General features: G+C 47.1%; 1 protein-coding gene across 6 annotated transcripts in view; it reads left to right on the top strand.

Annotated features, from left to right (window-relative positions):
* The window catches only part of PEMT (phosphatidylethanolamine N-methyltransferase), an 80,139-nt gene that overhangs the window by 44,051 nt on the left and 15,064 nt on the right, over positions 1–21,024 (top strand). For all 6 annotated transcript variants that reach the window (XM_074320783.2, XM_074320781.2, XM_074320784.2 and 3 more), the window contains one exon: positions 18,999–19,114. In XM_074320783.2, the coding sequence (XP_074176884.1) occupies positions 18,999–19,114 (116 nt within the window). The remainder of the gene's footprint in view (positions 1–18,998; positions 19,115–21,024) is intronic.

The raw sequence follows: 21,024 nt of genomic DNA on the forward strand, positions 1-21,024 counted from the left end.
ATATTTTAAGTTCTATATTAAAATTTTATATTAAAAGTTTATATTATATAGCTTTAAGGTTTATATTTAAATTTATAATCCATTTTGAGTTCCTTTTTGTATATGGTCTGAGTGATGGATTGAAATTCACTATTTTTGCAAATGATACCCAGTGACATTTGTCTAAAAACTGTCCTTTCTCCACTGAATTGCCTTTGCAGTTTATCTCAAATCAATTGACCTTATGCATGTGGGTTTATTTCTGGACTCGCTGTTCTGTTCCAATGATCTATTTGTCTATCTTTATCCCAGCATCACACTGTGTTCATTACTGTTGCTCGAGGTCTAATTGGGTTAGCCCAACTTTGTTCTTTTTCAGAGTTGTTTGGCTAGTCTAAGTTTTTTGCATTTCCATATGAATTTTAAAATCAAGTTGTCAATTTGCACCATAAAGTCGATTGGGATTTTAATTTGGATTGTATTGAATCTCTAGGCCCATCAGGAGAGACTTGACACCTTCATAATACAGATTCTCCTTGACATACAATGGGGTTACATCCTGATAAACCCATTGTAGATTGAAAATATCCTAAATAAAAAATGCATTTAATACATCACTGTAGAGTGTTTGCATGCCTGACTGGGAGCGGGCCCACTGCTGCTGCCCAGCCTCACGAGGGAGTATTGCATGATACATTGCTGGTCTAGCCCGGGAAAAGAGCAAAACTCTAAGTGCAGTTTCTACGGAACGCACATTGCTTTTGTACCACTGTAAAGTCAAAAAATCTTAAGTTGAATCATCGTTAGTTGGGGACTGTCTGTACTGAGTCTTCAGACCTGTGGACACTGGATGTGCCCGTTCTTTTAGGTCTTCTTAAATTCTCTCAGCAATGCTTCACAGTTTTCAGTGTACCAGTCTTACATATATTTGTAGATTCCATCAGATTTTCTACATAGATAATCATGTGTCTGAAATTTAAAATGTTTTGCTTCTTCCTCTGTGATCTTTTTATTTCTTTTCCTCACTTTATTGAACTCCCTAGAACCTTCAGCATGTTACCGGTCCAAAGTCTGTGTGCCCGACACTTTGAAAGGACAAAACTCAGTACATCAGTGTTTGGAGTAAGGAAAGCATTATTGATCAAGAAGGCACCAACCAAGAAGGTGGGAGCCTTAGTGGTGCCTCAAATCCATCTTACCGAGTACAGAGTTCAGGCTTCTTTTATGTCGAGGGAAAGGAAATGGGAGGGGCAAGAGGTGATTGACAATCAAAGACATCTGGGCGCCAGCAGGGGTCCAAGGAAGGTAGTGCTAGTTGGTGTGAGTCTGGTCACGAGGTCCTGCAAATCTCTGATAAATAATACCTGTGCCCCCATCTCCTCAAGCCACAAGCAGAATTCCTGTAATGAGCGCATGTCCATGTGCAAGACGAAGCAGAAACGATCAGCCTGAAGGCCGTGGGGAACAAAGCAGGCTTGGACAAGCTGGAGTCAGAGAGAGAGCATTTCACTTTGTTACAAGTACAGTGCTGAGTAGGGTGGGGAGGGCAGACTTGCGATGGAAGGGAGAACATTCAGTGGGACACGAGCTGTAGGTTTTTCATAGATGCTCTTTGTGAGGATGAGGCAGTTTCCTTGTATTCATAGTGCTGTGACTGGCGTTGGGATACTTGGGTTCCCCACGATAGAAATAGACAGGAAACTCCAGAAAAAGTTCCAGACAAATTTTATTAAGCTTATGCTTGAGCACAAGGGAGGCAGCACAGAGGAAAGCAAGGTCCTCCAAACTGGCCTGGGGGCTGGCTCTGCTCGGCTGCTTTTGTAAGCTGGGACAAGCGGGCTTGTGCGAAAGGGCGGGCGGTTTGAAAAAGGCGGGCTTTCTTTACCAGCCACAGAGCCTGGCAACTGTGTTTGCACCTGCGCTATGGGGCAAGAGGGAGGGCTGCTCATCACCAATCCAGGAAGCGGCCAAACCTTCATCACCTGCACACGCGGAACAGTGGTTCTGACATCTGTGTGGGAGTACTAATCAGCTACTTCTGCATTTTTATGTTGCGAGTGATGGGATGGTGGCATTCTTGTGTTCAGCGTATCCAGCGTTCTTCCTGGCCGTCCGGTTCCTTCCGCCCCCGGCCAAGTCCCTCTGCTGTCTCAGTGTGCTGAGAACTTGTCAAGAATGTACATTGAATTTTGCTCTTTTGTGTCTATTAAGGTGATCATCATGTTTTTCTTATTTAGTTTGTTTACATGGTGAGTTACACTGATTGGTTTTCAAATGTTAAACTACCTTTTCACTCCTGGGATAAAACACACTTGGTCATGATGTATTTTCCTTTGAATATATTGTTGGATTTCATTAGCTAATTTGCTGACATTTTGTCTAGAATTTTGGCATCCATGTTCAGATGGGATATTTGTCTCTAGTTTTCTTGTAATGTCTTTGATTTGGTATCAGTTAATGTTGGCCTCATGAATGAGTTGGGAAATGTTCCTTCCTTTTCCATTTTTTTTGAAAGAATTTGTACGTATTGATATTTTTTTCTTCCGTAAGTGTTTGGTAGAATTCACCAGTGAAGCTGTCTGGACCTGGACTGAACTATTGGTGTAAAGTTGTTCATGTTGTCCCTTATTGTCCTTTTCACATCTGCAGACTCGGTAGTGATATCTTTCATTCTTGATATTGAGAATTTATGTCATATTTTCTTAATTAATCTGGATAGAGGTTTTATTCATGTTGGTTTTTTTTTTTTTATTTGCCCTATTGTTTTTCTATTTTCTGCTTCATTAATTTCTGCTCTAAACTTTCTTCTACTTACATGGGTTTCATTTTTTCTTCTTTATCTAGTTTCTTAAGGTGAAAGCTGAGACCATTGATTTGAGACCTTTCTTTTTTTCTAATATAGGTGTTCAGTGCTAGAAATTTCTGCTAAGTACTGCTTTAGCAGATTTTGATATGTTGTGTTTTCGTTTGCATTCAATTCAAAACCTTTCTAATTTCCCTTTTTCCCATGAGTTGAGTTTTTGGAAATGTGTTACTTAGTTTCCAAATGTTTGGAGATGTTTTTCACAGATCTTTCTGTAATTGGTTTCTGATTATTTCCATTGTGGTCAGAGAACATACTTTGTGTAATTTGGATTCTTTTATTTATTTATTTAATTTTCATTATTGGGGAATATTGGGGAACAGTGTTTCTCCAGGACCCATCAGCTCCAAGTCATCGTCCTTCAGTCTAGTTGTGGAGGGTGCAGCTCAGCTCCAAGTCCAGTTATCATTTTCAATCTTAGTTGCAGGGGGCACAGCCCACCATCCCATGAAGGAATTGAACTGGCAACCTTGTTGTTGAGACCACGCGCGCTAACAAACTGAGCCATCCGGCTGCCCCTCCGGAAGCTCAGTGGCCGCTTGCTGTCTTCAGTCTCATTGTGGAGGGTGCAGCTCACTGGCCCATGTGGGAATCGAACCGGCAACCCTGTTGTTCAGAGCTCACGCTCTAACCAACTGAGCCATCCGGCTGCCCCTGGATTGTTTTTAATTTACTGTGTTTCCCCGAAAATAAGACCTAGCTGGACAATCAGCTCTAATGCGTCTTTTGGAGCAAAAAATTAATATAAGACCCGGTATTATGTTATATTACATTACATTACATTACATTATATTATATTAATTAAAGACCCAGTCTTATAGTAAAATAAGTCCAGGTCTTATACTAATTTTTGCTTTAAATTACGCATTAGAGCTGATGGTCCAGCTAGGTCTTATTTTCGGGGAAGCACGGTATTGTGACTTGTTTTAATTCCCAGAATATGGTCTATCTTAGTAAATGTCCTGTGTGCGCTTGAAACAAATGTGTGTTCTGCCATTGCTGGGTGACCTATTTTAAAAACGTGAATAGGGCAAATTGGTTGATAGTATTCAAATCTTCTGTAACCTTCTGATTTTCTGTCTACTAATTCTACCTATACTGAGAGATATTGAAATACTGACTGTAATCGAAGGTTTGTTTAATCCTCCTTGCAGTTTCATCAGTTTTGCTTCAGGGACCGTAGAGCTCTGCTACGCAGTGCATGAATGTTTAGGATTGTTATGTCCTCTTGGTTAATTATGAAAAGATCTTTGCCCGCGGTGATAATGGTTGCTCTGAAATCTCCTTTGTCTGATGCTGATGTAAGCACGGGGGCTTCCTCTTGATTCTGGTGTCGTCCTTTCACTTTTAACCAATTTGTATCTTTATAAAGATACAAATTTGTATTTCTTGTAACCAGCATATAGTTGGGTCTTGCTTTTTTTCTAGTCTGACAATCTCTGTTGTTTAATTGGGATATTTCGGCTATCGGCATTTAGTTGATATGATTAGGTTTAAATCAATGTCCTTCATTCGTTCATGTCCAGTGTCTGGAAAGCCACGTACATTGGTCTGTTTTTTGGTTGTTTCAGATGGGAGGCTAAACTCCATCCGTCTTGGCGGAAAGTAGAACGGACAGCAATAATGTCTTAATATCACTGAATATTCAATTTCCCCTGATTATCTCAAAAGTATCTTTTTATAATTGGTGTGTTTGAATTGAATCAGGATTCAGATAAGGTCTCCGTGTTGCGTTTTGTTGACCTGACTCTTCAGTCCCTTGTAACCTACAGTACTGCCCCCATCTCTTCTTTCCATGTCATTTAGTTATTGCAGAAACTGAGTCATTTGTCCAGAGGAATTTCCTGGGTTTGGGTCATTATATCTGTGCTCCTCTGTTTTCCTGTGTTTACTGTAAACTGATAGTTAAATATAAATAAAGAATACTTCATAGAATGTGCTGCGTGTTCAGTTGAAATATATAAAATTACCAATATTTGACCAGCTGCCCTTCAAAATGACAGTTTCTTTTTTTTTTTTTTTTTTTGACCACAACAATTAATTTAATTCCTTTCCAAACAAGAGTCAAAAGATTTTTTACAAAATACATAAACCCACAATGGCAAGGAAAATAGAAGGGCAATAACAAAATTTTGGAAACAGTAAAGTAAATGGACCAAAGCTAATGGATTTTGCAAACTCCTTGTCAGTGAGAAAACTCAGTTCATACGGTGGAATCCAAAGGCAATGCCAGGAGAACTGACTCTGGGTGGTGAGCACAGAATGTGATAAATCGATGATGTATTGTATTATAGAAATGCACACTTGAAACTTGTGTAATTTTACTAACCATTGTCACCCCAATAAATTTATTTTTTTAAAAACAGGCAATACCAGTCATCTCTGGGAGTTAGAATGCGGTGGGGTGCTAAAAAAAGGAAAGTTGGTTTTAAGTTGTTTAAGAAGCACTTAAATTCTGAGGTCTCCAGCCCATTCGACACTGATGGGTGTGATTGCTTCCTTTTTTTTTTTTTTTTTTACTGCTTTCGCTGCATCCCAAAAATTTTGGTAGGATGTATTTTCATTGTCATTTGTTTCTATGTATCTTTTGATCTCTCCTCTAATTTCTTCTTTGACCCAGTCCTTCTTTAAAAGTATGTTGTTTAATCTCCATGTATTTGTGTTTTTTCCCGCTTTCTTTTTACAGTTGATATCCAATTTCAAAGCCTTGTGATCAAAGAATATGCATGGTATGATTTCAATCTTCTTAAATTTGTTGAGACTGATTTTATGTCCCAATATATGGTCTATCCTTGAGAATGTTCCGTGTACACTAGAAAAGAATGTATAGTCTGATGTTTTAGGATGAAGTGCTCTATAAATGTCAATTATGTCCATTTCATCTAATGTGTCATTTAGGGCTACTATTTCCTTATTTATTTTCTGTTTGGATGATCTATCCATAGCTGTCAATGATGTATTTAAGTCCCCTAGTATAATTGTGTTTTGGTCAATTTCTCCCTTTAGTTCTGTTAGTAGTTGCTTGGTGTATTTCGGTGCTCCCTGATTGGGGGCATAAATATTGATGACTGTTATGTCTTCTTGTTGTACAGTCCCCTTCACCATTATGAAATGTCCATCTTTATCTCTTGTTATCTTTTTCACCTTGAAGTCTGTTTCATCTGATATCATTATGGCTACACCTGATTTTCTCTGGGTTCCATTTGCTTGGAGTGTCAATTTCCACCCTTTCACTTTGAATCTATGCTTGTCCTTGTAGCTGAGATGTGTCTCTTGGAGACAGCATATGGTTGGGTTTAGTTTTTTGATCCAATCTGCTACTCTGTGCCTTTTTATTGGTGAGTTCAGTCCACTTACATTTAGGGTGATTATTGATATGTGAGGATTTCCTGTCATTCTATCTTCAGTTTTCTGGTAAGGCTGTGTCTCCATTGTTTCTTTGCCTTTTTGTTGTTGTCTATTATTTCTGTGTGGTGGTATTCTATGATGTTTCCCTCTGTTTCTTCTTTTATTTTAGTATATATTTCAATTCTGGATTTATTTTGAGTGGTTACCCTTAAGTTTATGTAAAAGAAAGTTTGATATTTAGAGTATTCCATTTTCTTCAGCACGCTTACTTTCTCCATTCCCATATTCCAGTTCAGGCCTTTACTCTCCCCCTTTTTGAGTTTTGGTTGCCACAAATTGTCCCTGTTGATGGTGGTCGAATAGCCTCCTTTAGTATTTCTTGTAGTGCAGGGCGTGTATTAGAAAATTCCCTCAGCTTCTGTATGTCTGGAAAGGTCTTTATTCCTCCTTCATATCTAAAGGATATCTTTGCTGGATATATTATTCTTGGCTCATGGTTTCTCTCTTTCAATAGTTTGAATATTTGGTTCCACTCCCTCCTGGCTTTTAGAGTTTCTGCTGAAAAATCTGATGATAATCTAATGGGCTTTCCTTTGTAAGTTACCGTCTTCTTTTCCCTGGCTGCCTTGAGGATTCTTTCTTTGTCGTTGATTTTAGACAGCTTCAATACAATGTGCCTTGGAGAAGGCCTGTTGGGATTGAGGTAACTAGGTGTTCTATTTGCTTCTTGGATTCGAGGGTCCAGTTCTGTCCACAAATTTGGGAAGTTCTCATCGACAATTTGTTTGAATATATTCTCTGTTCCCTTCTCTCTTTCTTCTCCTTCTGGTATGCCCATTATTCTTATATTGCTCTTTCTGATGGAGTCAGAAAGTTCTTGTAGAGTTCTTTCATTTCTTTTAAGTCTCAAGTCTCTTTCTTCTTCTATCTGTGTCATTTCCAGGTTTCTATCTTCGATGTCACTGATTCTTTCCTCCATCTGGTCAACTCTACCACCTAAGCTGGTTATTTCGTTCTTAATTTCTTCTGTTGAGTTCTTAATCTCCAGAAATTCTCTTTGGTTCTTTTTTAAAATTTCAATCTCTTTCGTAAAATGCTCATGCTGTTCTTTGATTGAGTTTCTGAGTTCATTTAACTGCCTATCTGTGTTTTCTTGTATCTCGTTGAGTTTTTTGAGAACTGCAATCTTGAATTCTCTGTCACTTAAGTCACATATTTCTGTATCTTTAAGTGCCTTTTCTGGAGATTTTTCACTTTCTTGCTGAGCTATCTTGTTGCCTTGGTTATTCATGGCGATTACTGGTTTACTATTTCTCTTCCTAGACATCTACAGGAGTGACTTCTGCAACAGGTTGATAGGAAGAGGTCTTTCTTTTGTTTTCCAGTACTTGTTGGTAGAATGTCTTATTATTTCTCCAGCTGCAATTTATTTTTCTTCTCCACACGGTAGTGCTGTTTTCTCTGCACTATTCCTGCTTCTCACACAATGGGGGGATTCCCTGGGAGACGGGCTTCTCCTCTGTTAACAGTTCGTCTAGGTCACAGGGCGCAGTGTCCCGGTGGGTATGCGGAGAGCTTTTGATGTTCCAAAGCTCTTCCTGCACCAGATTCAGAGCCCGTATGTTTCAGCAGTTCTGTTTACTCCTGCAGGGATCTGCCCAGATAGGTGGGGTCAGCGGCGGGGTGAGTTGTGAGAGGTGGCCCAGAGCAATGGCGGCGACCACCACCACAGCCGGTCCTGCTTCCACAGCTCTCTCCCCTTTGCCGGAACTAGTTGGGCTGTGAATTTGTGTTTGCGGTCCACAGTTCTCAAAACAGCAAATTTTCTGTTGTTTTGATCTGACACTGCTACTGTTTCGCTTCTAGCACCGGGCAGGTGGGGGCGGGGCGAGCTCTGGGAGGGGGGGAGGGGGCGGCTAGTCTCAGTGCCTAAGGCTCCGTTCTCTGCTCGGCAGTGCGGGCCTAAACCACCGTTTTCAGCCTTCTTCCCTCAGTCTTTGTTCCGAGGTCTCTGCCGTGAGCGTTGGGTTCAGCCGTGGTATATGCTGTCCCCTCAGCCCTGTGGAGCCCTGGCGGAGCCCTAGCAGTCCGAGTTCTTCCCTCACTCGCAGCTACGGTGGTTCCGGGATGCAGCGAGCTCGGGGCACTGAGCTGGGTCTGCGTCCTGCGCCCGCGCGGCTCCGTCTCCGCGTACTTCTCCCTTTCCTCCTCCCTCCACTCGCGCGAATCTCCCACCTGTAGGTGATTTCAGTCGGTAGTGGGCCTCTTCGTCTTGCCTGTCTGCTGTGCAGGGCGTCCTTTGTGGAGTTTTTGTTGTTCGATTCGTTGTAAATTCCAGGGGAGCTTTACAGAGGCTCACCTCACGCCGCCATTTTTCCGGAAGTCCAAAATGACAGTTTCTTACTGTTCAACCTCAAACTTCTGTTGTGTCACATCAGGAAGTCCCACTTTGACGCTGAGACTGACCAGTGGGTTTTGGAGGTCAGCCTGACCCTGCATTGTCAGGTTCTCCACTTGAGTGTGTCAATCACTGACGAGTGCCCCTGGGTCCTGAGCTCATTAGGAGTTGCAAATAGTGATGTTTGCATGCTGTCATTCCTCCTCCATTTATTAGCTGTGATTTTTCTATAAAGAAGAACTTTTCCTCATCAGTGATTTGGTTACAGCAGGATGAATGCTTCATTTCCCCCCCTTTTTAAAACCATGTGTTAGGGCCCTAGCAACCTCCAAAGAGATTGATGATGACGATGTGTGTGGTCATGTGTTAGACATATTTCAATTTTCTATAGTTTTGTTGCTCCAAGTGTCCCTTTTTAGCCAGATGGGGACCCTTGAAGTTTTCTTCAGTGTTCTGACATCTCCATACACAGTGTGAAGAGGTAGGAATGCCTCGCCTCCCTTCCCCACACCATGGCCCCCTCAGGTGTGACATGAGGTCGCGCTGCTGTGCTGGAACCTCCTGGATTGTCGGGATGGGCAGTTGGTACCAGGTTAAGAAAAAGCTTTGTGCTGTGGCTGGCAAAGTATTTGGGGATCCTCTCATAGGCAGTCCAGTTCAGATGTGAACTCACTGCAAGGGAAAGTCTTGGGTGTACCTCAAAACATTTATTCACTGTACCAAGCTGGCGGAAAGTGTTGAGTGGGAAGGTAAGGGCTGACCGAGGTCGTAGGCAGCAGTGAAGTGCAAGAATGGTTCAGCGGTGGGGCCTTTGGATGCCGCCCTGTGCTGCTGCTTCTGCATTCTTGGAAGGGTTCCAGACCAGGCTCATGGCTTTGAGCACTGAGGGCACCCTGGCCACGGCAGGGCAGGCACCACAAGGCGCTGCGGCTGTGCACACCCGGGAGGGCAGGGCGGGCAAGTGTCCGGGAGGACAGCTGGCTTTCTCCGCCCGCTCTGGCCCAGGGCTCCCTGGGGCGGGCAGCCCTGGCTCTGCCTCACACCTTGCTTTCCCCAAGGGCCTTTGGGCCCCACCCCTCCTCCGGGAGCTTCCCAGCCCCCAATCAGTGGCTCCCCACCTCTTCTGGTCCCCATTGGCCCCTCCGAGCCCTTGCTCACTTTTAAATGGAACCACCTGCATGGTGGGTGGAAACAGAAAGTCAGAGAAGTTACTAACGAGTCAGGTTTGGTGGGAGGCCTCTGAGCTGTTGTATGTGCATTCATTCATTCATTCATTCATTCATTCATTCATGCAGACCAGCGTTCACTGGGCCTCTCCTGGCACTGCAGCCGTGTGCCAGGTACAACACCAAGTACACACAGAGGTGGGATGTTGTTTGAACTGTAAGCCAGGCCCAAAATTCCCCAGGTGAGTGTGTGACTAGAGTGAGGAGGTTCTGGGTGTGGCTGGGGTGCAGCGAGGGTGGGCAGCGTAGAATCCGGTGGGTGGGGTGGGGCCCTATTGCAGGCAGGAGGTGCTTGAGGCACAAGCAGGACGGCAGAAAGACAGGAGCACCTGCGTGTGTCTGGGTGGGAGCATGTGCCACGTCATCTGAAAAGAAGGAAAACGGGGCTAAATCATTGGTTCTCACCTTGGGCCCATGGGTCCCCGTGCAAAGCTCATGGAAACTGGCTCCTCCTCAGCAAAAGTTACAACACGAAAGCACGTCACCCTGTGCTTCAGTTCTGGGGTGTTCATTGAGCCCCGTAACATGCCCTGGGTCCTCTGGTTGAGAATCCCAGACTAGGCTTGGGGGGCAGAACTCAGCTGAGGAATTCAGAGCTCCTGCGGCCACAGCTGGGCTTTGAGCGGGCGCAGCAATGGAAGCGAGAGCAGGTCTGGCCAGGCGGGAGGGCCGGCCGCTGAGCTGGCCTCGTGCCCATTGGGACCGAGGCTCTGTCTGTCCTCTACTCAGGGATACCAGTTCACAACAGAGTTTCTTCATCCGAGTTGCAGTGGCCTGTTAGGCCGACAGCCAGGCTCTTTTTGTGCCTCTCAACTCCCACCCACTTGTCCACACCAGAAAGAAAACAAACAGCCCCCCATCATCTGAAAGTGCCACACTCCAGACACTCCCTGAGCATTTTGTGTGCATCAGCTCTTTTAAGCCTCATAGCAACGCTAGGAGGTAGGATATAATCAGCTCCATGTTATAGGTCAAGAAATGGAGGCAGAGAGACGGGAAATGATCCACTCAGGGCCGTACAGCTAGTAAGTAGACGAGCCGGTGTTTGGACCCAGAACCTGACCCTCTTACCCAGCATGCTATGCTGCTGCGCACCAGGTTAGATGTGCAACAATTAGTCATTTAACGAACATGAAGGTGCCTCTGTCTCACTTCAAACGCGGTATTCAAAAAATCCACCCTCAGGGGCCTCACTTCAAGGACACGTAGGAAATTTGAGCATCAAAGAAGATGTTTCTGGAAAAGGGCCTCACAATTTGGAGAGGTGCTCTCCACCTCTGCACGGGCTCTGACGGTCTCCTCCCATGGCCCTGGCGTTTGTCCTGCGGACACCTGGCGGAAGGACCTGGGCCGGTGTTTCCATGAATCATCCTTGGCTTAATTATCATTGTTACATTGCATAGATTGCATAAAAACAAGCACCATTGTTACGAATGACTTTCTATGGCTTCCCTCCCCATCTCCACCCCCCATTTTCTTTTCAAACCATTCTACTGTCTAGCACAGTATCTGGCCTCTAGCAGAACCCCCAGTAAATGTCAGGTGAATGGGTAGACAGATAGGTAAATGAGTGGGTGAATGGATGGAAGGGAGGAAGGAAGGGAGGAAGGAAGGAAGGGTGAAAAAATGGAAGGAGGGATGGATGGATGAGTGGGTGGATGGATGGATGGATGGACGGACGGACGGACGGATGGATGGATGGATGGATGGATGGATGGATGGACGGACGGATGGATGGACGGATGGATGGATGGAGTGGAAGGGTATTTCTCAAAGCCTTCCCAACCTGGCGACTTTCTCTGGTCTTTGGACTGAAGCCACTGAGAAGGCATCCCGGAGTCCACCTCCATCACTGCCTTCACCCACATGCCTCCCTCTTCTCAGTTGCTGTCACACACTTGCTGTGTCCCCAGTGAGATGCGCAGTCAGTCGCAGGATGCTTGGCTGGTTCTAACAGGTGCCACCGGCTTGTCCGCATACCTGAGTGAGGGTTTCCCCAGGACACACTGTTGCCTGGTCCCAGGCTGAGCCCGTCCTGTACAATCCCTCAGCAACTCTCTGTGGTAAGTAACTGCTGTTGTTTCAAGCCCAGGAAATGGCCCGAGGGCACATAGTCTGTAAAGCCTGGGCCCGGGATCCCAGCCGTGGCCTGTGCTGCTTTACACGTAGCAGTGCTAAGTCATGAGTCAGCGACGTAACCAGTCACACACTGCGCTTGTGCCTGTGGTGCCTGGGCCTTGAAGCCAGCAGCCTCTGTCTTAGTGGCAGAGACATGATTCCATGTGATGCTGGTGGTTCCGGGCTCAAACATGTCACATTGTCTCAGGGACTTACTGAAGGCAGATTTCCGCTTTCTTGTGGATTTAGGAGCATTATCTTTGCCGCTCCTGGGACTGACCATCTCGGGGCAGGTGGCATGTGGGGCTTATGTGCTGGAAGCCTGAGGTGTGAAGGCCCGCCTGCTCTGGTCATTCCAGGTGGGTAAGGAATTACCGTCATTTTTGTATTTTACAGCTGACTCGGGGGAGGTAGCGTGGGATTCAATGACTTGCCTATAGACAGGCAGCTGGCTGTGGCTGTCAAGGCTACATGGCACCCCTGGAATCCATCTTCTTTCGGTTTCCCTCCTGCTCCATCAGTCTGTGTCCTGTCTCTTCTGTCCCCATACAACCTGTGGGAGAGATCTGCAAAAAGAAAATGAATCAACATTTTGGAGGCAGAGGCCTGCCTATTTACAGAGCTGAGCTGGGTGACCCTGGTCGGGTGTGGGGGAATCAGGGTTGCAATGTGGTGTACACAATACAGAGCCCCAGTTCCATTCAGATCTCAGGTAATGCCACATTTGGGGAAACATATTAAAATTTGATTTCTTTATCTGAAATTCAAGTTCACCGGGGTGACCCATATTTATCTGGCAGCTCTAGTGAGAGGGAATTTGGGCATGGGGTAAGGGGTGGTTGGGGATACTGGATGCCTAGGAGATACGAAAGCCAGGAGCAGGGACAGCAGACCGTCCCATCACTCTGCCTCCTGCCACGTGTGTACATAGCCTGCTGGACGGTGACCTATGTCATTCCACGTCCTGGCCCCTGGCGGCCAGCGCCCTGTGGCCGTGTTTCTGTCTTCTCCGTCCTAACTGGGTGAAGTGTACAGCTGGGCACCTGAGGGAGAGAAGCGGCAGCAACAGCAGGGAGAGAAATTAACCTTGGGTTCAGTGAGGCTCTTAGCTGCTGATATATTGGTTGCCCTGACGTCATAGCCCGATCCCATACAGGTCAGTCAGAAGGCAGACAGTAGTCATTCATCGGACACACTGTCTCCGCTTCCCTTTCCCATAGGCCTGGCCTGGGCCCACCACCTGTTGTAGTTAGATTGATCTGAAAGAGCGTTTATTATCCCACCTTTTCCCAGTGGAAGGGGCAGGTATGGGGGGCCATCTGGGAGGTCGGGGAAGGCCGAGAGATGTTCCACTGTCCCCTGAACGGCAGAAGCCTGGTGGAGGGCCCAGCCTGGGCCTCCCAAGGCCTGTGTGCTCGCCTGGGCTGTTCTGAGCCCGTGGTTTGCTCGGCTGCAGAACGGGCTCCCCTGCCATCACCCAGGAGTGTGCTGTGACGATAGAAGCAGTGGGAGGGCTGGGCTGTGGGCTGGGGTCTGACACGTCCAGTAAGCCTCATTAAAACAGAAGAAAGACCCCTCTTCAGGGACAGACTCGGGACGCTGTGGGGCAGCGCGTGGAAGTCTGCCAGGGTCTGTGGACACTGGCAGCGGACACTGGCAGCGGACACCGGCAGCCTTTCCAATCTGCACTAGAGTTCAGATTCAGCAAGGACTGGATTTTTTAAAATCGGCTTTCTTGAGGTGTGGTGCACGCATGGTGTGCACAGTTTAAGGGTGCAGTCTGATGAGTCCTACATGGGCATATACGCTTCACACAGGTTAACATGTTAAATGTTAAATGTATATGCCCGTGCAAACAACACCTGGATCAAGAGTTAGAACATTCCCTTCCCCAACAGTTTCTCTCATGCCTCTTCCTGGGCAGTCTCCCCTTTCTGCTGCAGCCCCCAGGCCCAGCGCTGCTGCTCTGCTTTCTGTCAGTATGGGAGGGTTCTGCCTGTTCTAGAGCTTCATGTAAATGCAGTTAGACAGCGGGCACTGGAATGCGCCTGAATCCTTGGCTCCGCATACAGTTGATGACGGCTGTCCCTTTGTGCCACTGAGTAGCGTTCGTCATGCAGATGGGCCGCACTGTCCATGCATCCACGTCGCAGGTGGCGGGTTTCTGAGAGGCAGAGCCCTCAGTGAGAGCACAGAGCACCGCCTGCTCCCCCTTCCACCTCATTTTCCAGCTGGGCAGACAGCTCCAGAGAGCAAAACTGCCTTCCCCACGCAAGGAGGGTGAGCAGGCAGATCTGGTTCCGGCAGCCAAGGCTTCGGACTCCCTGTGTGGTGCTCCCCTCAATGCTGGGCTTGCAGGAGGCTCACAGGCCCCTCAGGCATGAGGACGTGACACCTTATGTCATTTTTAAGTCTACAGTGTCCTTTTGAAAGCATTATCCCATCAACTGGGAGAGGAAAAAAAATCAATGGACTTTAAAGCCGTACTTAAAATCACATACTGGGAACGAGGTGTGCCAAAGACAGCTGGGCTAATGAGGAGGCTGGAGAGAGGGGCCTCCCGTTCTAGAAGGAGCCCTGGGTGAGGAGCCAGGGGGGCTGCCCTGCCGCTCCACCAGTCCCTGCTGAGGGACCTCTGCTGCCTCGTATGTAGGTGGAGCTAACAGCATCCCCCTCCTCTCGGGGGCCCAGTGAGCGCACATAGAAGCACTGTGGAAATTGTCTGCACCAACGATTATTACGATTCTTATTGTTAGTGTCTTGGTGCCCCGGGTTCTCAGACAGTCACTGACCCCTGCTCTTCCCCCGGAGCTCCCTCTGCCTAGACGTCCTGCCCACACTTGCTGCGCGAGTTTGCTGATGGTTCCCTCTGCCGTGCAGAAGCTTTTAGTCTGATGCAGTCCCACTTGTTTGTTTTTGCTTTTGATGCCTGTGCTTTTGGTGTCAAATCCAAACAAATCATCACCGAAGAGTTGACTGCCTATGTTTTCTTCTAGTTTTATTGTTTCAGGTCTTACGTTCAAATCTTTTCTCCATTTTGAGATGATTTTTGTGTATGGTGTAAGGTAGGGGTCCAGCGTCATTCTTTTGCATGTGGCTGACCAGTTTTCCCAGCACCGTTTATTGAAGGCTGTCCTTTTCCCATTGTATGTTCTTGGCTCCTTTATCATAAATTAATTGAGTGTACATGTGTGGGTTTATTTCTGGGCTCTCTGTTCTGTTTCATTGATCTATGTGTGTTTTTATACTAGTACCATACTGTTTAGATTACTATGGCTTCGTAATTTAGTTTGAAATCGGGGAGTGTGATGCCTCTAGCTTTGTTCTTCTTTCTCAAGATTGCTTTGGCTATTCGGGGTCTTTTGTGGTTCTATATGAATTTTAGGATTGTTCTATTTCTTTGAAAAATGTCATTGGAATTTGATCAGTATCACATTGAATCTATAGATTGCTTTTGGTAACATGGACATTTAAACAACAGTCTTCTAATCCATGAGCACGGAATATCTTTCCATTTCTTTGTGTCTTCTTCAATTTCCTTCATCAATGTCTTATAGTTTTCAGTGTAGAGGTCTTTCACCTCCTTGGTTAAATTCATTCCTAGGTATTTTATTCTTTTTGATGCAGTTGTAAATGGGATTGTTTTCTTCATTTCTCTTTCCGATAGTTCATTATTAGTGTGTAGGAATGCAACAGATTCTTATATATTGATATTGAATCCTGCAGGTTTACTGAATTGGTTTATTAGTTCTAACAGTTTTTTTGGCGGAGTCTTTAGTATCATGCCATCTGCAAATAGTGAGAGTTTTACTTCTTCCTTTCTGATTTGGATGCCTTTTATTTCTTTTTCTTGCCTACTTGCTCTGGCTGGAGTTTCCAACACTACGTTGAATAAAAGTGAAGAGAGTAGGTGTCCTTGTCTTATTCCTGATCTTAGAGGAAAAGTTTTAAACTTTTCGGCATTGAGCACAATATCAGCTGCACATTCGTCATACGTGGCCTTTATTATGTGGTACATTCTCTCCATACCCACTTTGTTGAGATTTTTAAAATCATAAATAGATGTTGAATTTTGTCAAATGCTTTTTCTGCATCTATGGAGATGATTATATGATTTTTATCCTTCATTTTGTTAATGTGGGATGTCAAATTAATTGATTTGCAGATGTTGAACCATCCTTGCATCCCTGGGATAAATCCCACGTTATCATGGTTTATGATCCTTTTAATGTATTGGTTTTTAAAAATTAATTGTTATTGAGGTATAATTGACATACAACATTATATTAGTTGAAGTCGTACAACATAGTGATTCAATATTTGTATATATTGTGAAATGATCACCACAGGTCTACTTAACATTTGCCACCATACATAATTATAGAATTTTTTTTCTTATGATGAGAAATTTTAAGGTTTATTTTCTTTGCAACATTCAAATATGCAATGCAGTGTTATTAGTTACAGTCACCGTGCTGTACATTACACCCCCTAGACTAATTTATTTATTTTATAACTGGAAGTTTGTACCTTTTGATCCCCTCACCCACCGTGCCCATCCCCCTCCCTGCCTCTGGAAACACCAATCTGTTCTCTGTGTCTATGAGTTTGTTGTTGTAGGTTCCACATATAAGTGAGATCATATGGTATTTGTCTTTTTCTGTCTGACTTAATTCACTCAGCATAATGCCCTCAAGTTCCATCCACATTGTCGCAAATGGCAAGATTCATTCTTTTTATGGCTGAATAATATTCTGTTGTATATGTATATGGACACACACACACACACACACACTCCACATTTTTTTGATTTAATGTACTGTTAAATTTGGTTTGCTAATATTTTGTTGAGGATTTTTGCATTCATGTTCATTGGGTATATTGGCCTGTAATTTTCTTTTCTTGTGGCGTCCCTGCCTGGTTTTGGTATCAGGGTAATGCTGCCCTTGAAAATTGGTTTGGAAGTGTTCCCTTCTCTTCTAGTTTTTGGAAGAGTTTGAGAAGGATTGGTGTTAATTCTTTAAGTGTCTGGTAGAATTTCTATCAGTGAAACCATCTGGTCCTGGATTTTTCTTCATTGGGAGGCTTTTTATTACTGATTCAATCTCCTTACTAATAATCAGTGTGCTCAGGTTTTCTATTTCTTCATGAGTCAGTTTTGGTAGGTTGTGTGTTTTCTAGGAATTTATCCATTTCTTCTAGGTTATCCAATTTGCTGGCATATAGTAAGTAGTCTCTTGGAATCCTTTGTGTGGTTACCAGTTGTAATGTCTCCTTTTTTATTTCTGATTTTATTTATTTGCATCCTCTTTTTTTCTCGGTGAGTAGCTAAAGGTTTGTCAATTTTGTTTACTTTTCAAAAACTAATTATTAGTTTCATTGATCTTATCTATTATCTTTTTAGTCTCTATTTCATTTATTTCTTCTCTGATCTTTGTTATTTCTTTCCTTCTACTAACCTTTGACTCTGTTTGTTTTTCTTTTTCTAGTTTCTTGAGGTGTAAAGTTAGATTGTTTATTTGAGATTTTTGTTTCTTGAGGTAAGCCTGTAGCTCTGTGATCTTTCCTCTTAGAACTGCTTTTGCTATATCCCTTGTATTTTGGTACGTTGTATTTCCAGTTTCCTTTGTCTCAAGGTATTTTTGATATCTTCTTTAATCCATTGATAGTTCAGTACTTGCCCGTCTTTTCTGATGGGCAGTCACTGTGAAAGGTCCTCTCTTTCCTCTGTGGTCCAGCTGCTTTGGAGGCTGACTGTGTCTTTCACGGGGTCAGCAAAAGCCACCTGCCTGGGCTCAACAGAGGGCTTGTTTCTCTTTCGGGAGAATGGGGCACGGTGCCAATAGTGGAGATGTGATGAGGGGAAGGCGCAGGAGCCACTTCACCGGACTCTCCTTCCTGTAAACTGCAGCCTGTACCCGCTCCCCCCTTGGCCTGTCACTTCCCAGGAAATCTGAGGACAGGCCTGGGAGCCGCCTCTGGGGCAAATCATTGGTGGACCTGGAGCTGCGGGTCACTGTCCCCGATAATTAATTGCTGGGAAACAGGTCCATCTGGGCAGCTGGCAGCAGACAGAATCACTGCTGAGGCCAAGGGAGATGGGTGTGCCCAGGATCCAGTCCTTCTGTAGCGTCCCAGAAACGCAGAGCGCTGGATGGGCCTTAGAGACACTCCATATGTAGGAATACATTCACATTTGGGGCCCCAGTGGGAGACTTGCTCACATGATTAGAGCGAAGCCACCTTGACTCCCAGCTGCCTCCTCTCTAGCTGCACCCTGTGAATTTGCCTGTTTACACCCACCTCCAACCCCCCCCCTCCTGCCGTGTTCATTCACCAGTGTATGTGGTGTACTTGGCAGTGACCTGGCTGCTGGGCCGCTGGGGCGTTGGAGATAAACACAGGCAGGAAGGGCACTTGTTAGAGCCGTCTGTTCACTCTGCCCCACTGTTAGCTGTTGAAGGTTGAGGGTAGATGTGATTAGTTTGAAAAATAAAATAAAAATTGAGAGCTTGAAAGTCTGTGCGTCGGGGGAGCTGGGGAAGCAGGGGTGCGGGTGCAGGTTGCCCTTTCTTGGCTTGGCCGGGGTGCGGTTGTGAGAGCACCCCGAGGGCCAGGCGTGGGCACCGGTCCTGTGCTCTCAGCTCCGCTGTCTGCAGGCTTCCTGACAGCTCCTCCTGCTGTTTTCAGCATCCTTCTCCTCTGTCTTCTTGTGTCTGCTGTGGGCTTTGGAGTTGTGTGTGATGAGCTCCAGACTTGGAGGAAGGCCTGCGCTGCTCAGGGCGCCTCCTGGGCTGCCAGGGCCCTTTCTGCTTCTTGAGGTGTCTGAGGTGTTTGGTGGAAGAGGGTGCTTCCAGCAGCACTGTGTGGCCCACCCACACGGGATTGAGGCTGTGTGGGAGCCCCTGCGGAGCTGACCTGAGAGCCACAGAGCAGCTGCTCCCCTCATTCCCTCTCCTCAGCATCGGGGGCTCAGGGAGCAGAGAGCTATGCTCCTCCCTCCACCCTCACCCTGGGCGTCTCCCAACACACATGTCACATTGCCATGTTCCCTTTTCCCGTTCAGGTCGCAAGATGGGAACAGAAAACCCGAAAGCTGAGCCGGGCCTTCGGCTCCCCCTACCTGGCCTGCTACGCACTGGGTGGGGCCATCGTGCTTCTGAACGTCCTGCGCTCGCACTGGTAAGCCCGCCCCGCTGGGTCGCCCAATACAATCGGGTAATTGTAAGAATCTAGGACACGGAGGTGCCACGCGGCCACTATTGGGGGTATTGGGGCCCATCAAAACATGGGAGTGTTGTGTCTGAATGCACAGGGATTCTGCTCTCCAAGGCCTCATGCCACAGCAAGCCGCCCCTTCCGTTTCTGGGCCATTAGACTCCTGTCACAAAGGAGTCCTCTTGACCTTGGAAGGGACAGAGGACAAGGGGATCCAGGCACAGAGGACAAGGCCTGGGGGGCCCCCAAGCTCGCATCCTGGCCACTAGTGGGTGGACAGAGCCTCTGTAGAAGCCCCTCCAGGAAGTTCCAGCAAGAGGCGGGTGTCCCCCGGGGAGCGGGGCCTCGCCCAGATCTGGGCTGGTGTCAGCCAGCGGCTCAGGCCACCTCTGGACTTTTTGCCATCAGAGAAAGAGGCCAGGGAGGGTGAACTTGTTCTAGATGCCGAAGCACCACCTGCAGAACATGGGAGCACACTCTGCTGCCCAGATGCAGGGCAGGGTGCCCTGGGGAGGGCAAGGCTGTGGAGAGGACGGTGGGGTCAAGTGGTCAGATGTGGCGTGCCTAGCGTGGCCTGGCCCTGAGCCTAGTTCTCACCTCCTGGGGTTCCATGAGAACCACCACAGCGGCACATTAGCTCACGGGCTGAATGTGGCCCGGGCAGTCCTTTAAAAATGAGAAAACGGAGCCATCGCTGGGGGCTGAGTCTCAGCGGCTGCTTGGCGCCGCCCCACCCCCGCTGTGGGGGCACAGAGCTGCAATGAAGCATCATGCACTTGGGAAGTGGGCCTCTGTAGATGCCAAGGGCAAGGTCACGGATGTTGACTGGGCCCCTCACACTCACATTCACGCACTGAGTGAGTGAGTGTGTGGCCCAGCCTCGCCTGTGCCGTACGCACTCGCTCTCTTCCCGCTGCCCAGGGCGTGTGGTCGGGGAGCCCTGCCAAGGCCAGCCTTCCCGCAGGACCTTTGACTCCTGGCCTGTGCTTCCTGGCCTTACCGGCTGCCTGTCACCTCTTCTCTTCTTTGCTCCAGGCCAGGGTGTGTATCTCAAGGGTCTTGGGGGGACCCATGGCACCTGCTCTGAGTCGAGTGACATAAAGACATTCTCCAGAGAGACCTTCCTTACCACATAAAGGGGCAAGCGGCTTGGCTCTCATGCCCCAGGCAGCACTTTCACATTTGTAGTCTCTAGACAGAGTCCCATGGTACAGATGGAAAAGGTGAAGCTCGGCAGCAGTGATATGTTCAAGGTCCCACGGCTCAGGGGGGTAGGAAGTCCTGAGGGAAGGGGCCGTGGTCCTCTGCCCACCCGTGCCATGTAGAGTGGCCCCCTTACAATGCAGGAGGCCTGGGCTGCCATCAGCAGGGCAGGAGTCATAGCCTGTCTTAAGCCAAGGCCGGGGGCCCAGATCCCCTCCAGCCGGAAGGTGGGGAGTCTGCCTCCTTCTCTGCAAGGCCCGCCTCAGGCAGGGCTGCTCTGGACCCCAGGCACACACTCCCAAGGCTGGGAGCGAGGCACGGTCCCCACAGGAGAGGTGAGGTTAGGGAAGAGCAGAGGGCTGGAGGGAGCTCGCCCGCTGCCCCAGTGCTGCGACGACTGTCGGGGCCGGTACACAGCCAGGAGAGGGCTCGCGTCCGGCCCGCAGCTGTCAGCCCAGTCAGCAGGCTGGGCCAGGTGACTGTCCGGCGCTGCCACTCTGTGCCCCGCGTCGCCATCATCACCGACCACAGGCGTGGGCAGCACCCTGCCTCCTGCCTGTAGCACCCCCCAGTCCTAACAGTCCTTCGGGGGTGGGCTTTTGAGCCCACACACCACATGGGGGCCACGGCTGCTGAGTGGCTGAGCCAGGAAACAAACCAGGTTGTCCCGA

Source organism: Rhinolophus sinicus, chromosome 12 (genome assembly GCF_057876585.1).
Source record: "Rhinolophus sinicus isolate RSI-liver-muscle chromosome 12, RSI-T2T, whole genome shotgun sequence".
Lineage (NCBI taxonomy): Eukaryota > Metazoa > Chordata > Mammalia > Chiroptera > Rhinolophidae > Rhinolophus > Rhinolophus sinicus.